General features: G+C 41.8%; 1 protein-coding gene across 1 annotated transcript; it reads left to right on the forward strand.

Annotated features, from left to right (window-relative positions):
• The first annotated feature begins 2647 nt into the window (after positions 1–2647).
• PRMT6 (protein arginine methyltransferase 6) lies at positions 2648–4981 on the forward strand. Its single transcript, XM_006919576.3, has one exon. It carries the CDS (start codon positions 2672–2674, stop codon positions 3800–3802), a length of 1131 nt encoding a protein of 376 aa, XP_006919638.1. The 5' UTR covers positions 2648–2671; the 3' UTR covers positions 3803–4981.
• The last annotated feature ends 873 nt before the right edge of the window (positions 4982–5854 follow it).

Genomic DNA, 5854 nt, shown 5'->3' on the forward strand with positions numbered 1-5854 from the left:
ATAGAGATGAAAAAAAAAGCTGGGGTAGCAATACTACTACCAGACAAAATAGACTTTAAAACAAAAGTATAACAAGAGACATAGAAGGACCCAGTAATCCCACTTCTGGATATTTTTCCAAAGAAACCCAAAACACTACTTTGAAGGGACAAGTGAATCCATATGTTCATTGGAACATTATCTACAATTGTTAAGATATAGAAGCAACCTGGGTGTTCATTAATGGATGAACATATAAAGAAGAGTTAGTACATATATACAATGGAATATTACTTAGCTTTAAAAAAAGAATGAAATCTTGCCATCTGCAACAATGTGGATGGACCTAAAGGGTATTGTGGTGAGTGAAGTAAAAGACAAATGCCATATGATTTCACTAACAGGTGGAATCTAAAGGAAAAAAAAAAAAAAAAGTGAGTGAAGTAAAGACAAATGCCATATGATTTCACTAACACGTGGAATCTAAAGGAAAAAAAAATAAACGAAACAGAAACAAACTCATACAGAGAACATTTTGAGGGTTGGCAGATGAGAAGGGGTGGGGAGTTGGATGAAAAAAGGAAAGGGATTAAGTACAAATTTGTAATTACAAAAGTCACAGGGATATAAAGTACAGCATAGGGAATATATTCAATAATATTGTAATATGTATAGTGTCAGATGGGTACTAGATTTATCAGGGTGATCACTTTGTAAGTAATATGTGTAATCACTATGTTGTACACTTTAATATGGTATGCCAATTATAACTGAAAAATAAAAAAAAAACATTTTAAGAAACTCATTGTAGCTATATGGAGAATGGATTAGATAGGGGTATGGTTAGCCGCTGAGAGATCTCATAGGAGACTGATTTACAGGCAAGTGAAAATGGAAGATTAGACAAGGGTGTTGCAGTGGAGAATGAAAATAGAAGATGACTCAGATGTATTTTGGAGCTAGAACCAACAAAACTTATATTCAGAATTTTCTAAAAAGAGACCACAAGTAAGTGATTTAAAAATTGGATAGACAAGTGAATGGATTTAAAAAGGAAGGAAAAGATTTTGAGGAAGGAAAGAATGGGAGATGTACACACTACGGAACAGCCCAGAAGTAATACGTGAAAATGATCATGTTTACAATTTGAATCCCATGTTCTGCTCTGTGCCTCTATTTTCTTAAAACAAGAAATTAAACTGGGCAGAAAGAAAGAGGAACTGCTTGAGGATTTTAAGCCTTAAATGGTTGAGCCCAGGCCATTGAAAAAAGATAATTTGCCCAATGAAAATAATGAGGCAACATTTACCTAAGATCACTTTAGTGAGAAACAGTGGTTCTCACTCTGGCTGCACCTTTAAATTTCCGGGGGGAGCTTTTAGAACTGTATGTATCCATTCCACTGGAGTGGTTCTGATTTAATTAGTTTGAGGTGGGGACACAGGCATAGGTATTTTTTAAAAAGCTCCACAGAAGATTGTAATGAGCAGTCAGAAAATAAGAGCCTTTAGAAGTACAGCTGAAGATGTCAAGGCAATAAACCTATTCCATTAAATGATGGATTAATATTCAGAATAGGATGAAAGAACTTTCCTCTCAGATAAAGAATACAGGCCCATCAATTAAAGACATAGTTTGAGACTACAAGAAAATAAACGTCAATTTTATGAGATTATTTTTAAGCTGGGAAAACTTATTCTCATCTTGTTAAGAAAACACTCATATAGACATCACACATATTTTAAAATATATTTTATTTCTATTACAAACAGCAAGGAGGGGAGAGATTAACAGCTGATAATTCACTGAGACGCACAAGAAAAAAAATAAGGCGTTGCAGTGGAAAAGTGATCACTAGGAACGAAGGATTCAGTTATCATTGCGGGGGTGGGGTGGGGTGGAATTGTAATTGGTGACCAGGGCACACTTGGCAATGGATTTAACTGTAACACACAACTGTAGCTTTTCAACTGCTCTAGAGTCAGAAAGCTTTCAAGATTTTGAATGAGCCACAGAATTACCAGAGCAGGACTAAAAGCCAAGTAACTATTCTCCTAAAAGAGAGACCAGAAACATGATCCTTTGATGGTAACCAAGATTCCTTGCTGTTGGTAGATAAATGGGTATTTGAAGGCAAGGGTAGTTACACAACTTGCCCTAATTATTCGATTAATTTGTGGTCTCACTGGAATCAGAAGCAAGGTTTAACATTGTAAATGTTTTAATGTTCCGTTTACAACTGCTTTGCACCCTAACTCCATTGAAAACAGAAAAGAAAAACGTCTGGAGTACTTTAAAAATTGCAACTGTCCAGGTGAGAAGCTAATGTGTGAAGGGTGCCGCCCAGATAGTTCGATGGGATAAAAAGTGGAAGTTGAGCAGAAAAGACAAAACGTGGATTTTTAAAGTGGGAGTGTCCACTTTAGGAAGGGAGTGAAAGCAAGAGGATCGACGTCTAAGGGAAGGGGGACGTAAAGAAGAATCACACGATGCGAGTATCGTTAAGTGGGAAAGGGTTCCCAGGACACTAAAAGAGCAGGTAAAAGAGTAGACCTCCTGGGAAACGCTGGGTACTGTCTTGATAACCCTTCAATAAGTGGGGACGCGAGCGCGCACTACAAATCCCAGAAGCCCCTGTTTCCTGGAGCCGAAGCCGCGCAACGCCCGCCGGGAGTTAGTCCGAGCCGCCAAGATGTCGCAGCCCAAGAAAAGAAAGCTTGAGTCGGGGGGCGGCGGCGGAGGGGAGGGAGTAGAAGAGAAAGATGGCGGAGAGCAGGCGGAGGCGGCCCTCCTGCTGCGACCCCGGAGAAGTAGGCGGGAGCGGGACCAGCTGTACTACGAGTGCTACTCGGACATATCCGTCCACGAGGAGATGATCGCGGACCGCGTCCGCACGGATGCCTACCGCCTGGGCATCCTGCGTAACTGGGCAGCACTGCGTGGCAAGACGGTGCTGGACGTGGGCGCGGGCACCGGCATTCTTAGCATCTTCTGTGCCCAGGCAGGGGCCCGGCGCGTGTACGCGGTGGAGGCCAGCGCCATCTGGCAACAGGCCCGAGAGGTGGTGCGGCTTAACGGGCTGGAAGATCAGGTGCACGTCCTGCCGGGGCCGGTGGAGACGGTGGAGTTGCCGGAGCAGGTGGATGTCATCGTGAGCGAGTGGATGGGCTACGGACTCCTGCATGAGTCCATGCTGAGCTCTGTGCTCCACGCGCGAACCAAGTGGCTAAAGGAGGGCGGTCTTCTATTGCCGGCTTCTGCCGAGCTCTTCGTGGCGCCCATCAGCGACCAGATGCTGGAGTTGCGTTTAGGCTTCTGGAGCCAGGTGAAGCAGCTCTATGGTGTGGACATGAGCTGCCTGGAGAGCTTCGCCACGCGCTGCATTATGGGCCACTCGGAAATCGTGGTGCAGGACCTGTCGGGCGAGGATGTGCTAGCCCAGCCGCAGTGCTTTGCTCAGCTGGAACTGGCCCGCGCCGGCCTGGAGCAGGAGCTGGAGGCTGGGATAGGGGGACGCTTCCGCTTCAGCTGCTACGGCTCGGCACCCATGCACGGCTTTGCCATCTGGTTCCAGGTGACCTTCCCCGGAGGGGACTCGGAGAAACCCCTGGTGCTTTCCACCTCGCCTTTTCACCCGGTCACGCACTGGAAGCAGGCGCTCCTCTACCTGAACGAGCCTGTGCAAGTGGAGCAAGATACGGACATCTCCGGAGAGATCACACTGCTGCCCTCCCGAGACAACCACCGTCTCCTGCGCGTGCAGCTCCGCTACAAAGTGGGCGACCAGGAGGAAAAGACCAAAGACTTTGCCATGGAGGACTGAGCGTTGCCTTTTCTCCCAACTCCCAGGGCGGCCAGACCCCCATGGTAGAGGCGGAGGCGGGTCGGAAGAGAAAGGGAGAGCCCATCTGCAAGTAGGGGGCATTATCTTCTGTCTCCCTTTTACCTCATGGCTCCTGGGGAGGGAGAGTGACTTCAGGCTCCCTTGGAGATTCATTCTTCTGGCGATATTTATTAAAAAAGTGATCCCGATGCCCCCAACGACGGAAACAGCGTGTTTATTACTAGGCTTTTAAGCCGCAAAACATGTGGTACCAAGCACTTGTAGTTCTATTTTTTTTTTTTTCATTTCACAGGAAAAAAAATACGGAATAAATATGTCCGATTATGAATGCTCCATGCACTTACCTGACACCTCACACCTTATCCAAGTCAGAAGGCAGGAAGAGGGGTAAAAAAGAGTTTAGACTCCATAAATTTCTAATATAACTTTATTATCTCTCTAGAACCATAGTGTCTCATTCTCTGAATTCCCCGCTTTCTCCGTTGCCTCTGGGCTACTGCACTTTTTCCTCACGGTTTTTAAAATTCACTTTACTATAATGAGGATGAGGAGAATGAGGAAGCAGTTTAAATAATCCTGTTCTCATTACACTTCCATAGGGTGCTAAAGTTGATGAACACATTACACCATTTAGTAAAATAGACTATACGTAATTGTACAGCCTAAGGAATCTAGAAGGTACTTTTAGGAAAAAAGGACCAGAAAGACAGTGAAGTGGTATAGAGTTTTTTATTCTTTACTATTAAGACAACTAAGAAAATGTTTTCTGTATGTTCCATAAAACATTTTTGGGTAATTTAATGTAACAGGCTGATAGAGGACATTTCAGGACTTCACTCAAGGGCTTGTTTATCACCATGGGTTAATTATTTACTCTCACTAAATTAAGGAAAATATTCTCCCAGAGAGAAAAGTTCACTCATTCTCCAAAACTCCCTTATTTAGGTGGGTCATGTGACTTGGCCTACTTACATCAAGTAAAAGTTCCTTTTTTAGTGTGTGTTTCTTTCTTTTTAGCTCAGCCAAATGTGAAAGTTGTGAATTTAGGAAAATCGTTTGTAATGAAGCGTGAGTCATTTTATCAAATTTATTTCACAATGTTTCCCTCTTTTATCCCTGTGGCAAATAAAACATTGGCATTCTATTTTTATAGATCAAGTAAGAAGTCGTGTACTGTTATAATGCTTTTTGCTTTTTAAATGGTCAGATCTTAAGAAAGTGTTAAAACCCCTTCAGAATATAACTTTAGAGTAATTCAAACTGCCTAGTGTGTGGCTTTTTCATACTATTAGCTTTTGTATGCTAATAGAAAACGTGAAAAGCTGAGCTTCTGAAATACTCGTTTATACGAGTTTTCTGCTATGATTCATAGCACATTAAAGTACTTAAGTATTATAACTAATTTGCTAAAATTTGATGTTAATACATGAGATCTGCCATTATGAAGGGAAACATAAAAGTCCAAAATCAGACTTTACAAGATCCTTGAGTAACAAGCAATGAAGTTATAGTTGTCACCATTTTGATGTCAAGATACTTAACAGCCTCTGTAAGTGGGTAGAGTCATAGCAAACTATGCCTGGTTTAAGGTAGAGGTATAAAATAGCTCCGTTTTTTAGGGTCAACTATATTTTAAGTTGAACATTTATTTAGAATTTTATTGTGTGGTTTTAAGTAGGTTTCTGATATATATATTTTTTAGCTTGCTATAATAATCGCTTTGCTGTATGGGAAAACAAAGCCATCTTCCAAATTTCATTTTTTTAAAATATGTTTTTTAAATATATGAATACTATAGAGTTTTCATTACCAGCATAAGCACACAAAGAGAACACCAGTTATAACTTTGGATAGCTATAGAAGTAAAAGGTAAGTATTTCATAATTAAGCAAAGGAAGCTTTAAAATTCTTACCGTTTCTGTTTCCCAAAAGAAAAATGAATTATAGAAATAAAGCTACTAAAGCAATTAGTCAAGAGGCAGCATTGCAAAGTGGTTAAAAGCTTGGATGCTGAAGCCAGACAGCTCATGC

This window comes from Pteropus alecto, unplaced genomic scaffold (genome assembly GCF_000325575.1).
Source record: "Pteropus alecto unplaced genomic scaffold, ASM32557v1 scaffold106, whole genome shotgun sequence".
In the NCBI taxonomy this organism is placed as follows: domain Eukaryota; kingdom Metazoa; phylum Chordata; class Mammalia; order Chiroptera; family Pteropodidae; genus Pteropus; species Pteropus alecto.

Excerpts from the sequence above, each read along its gene's own strand:
- PRMT6 (XM_006919576.3), top strand. The coding sequence starts at position 2,672 with ATGTCGCAGCCCAAGAAAAGAAAGCTTGAGTCGGGGGGCGGCGGCGGA.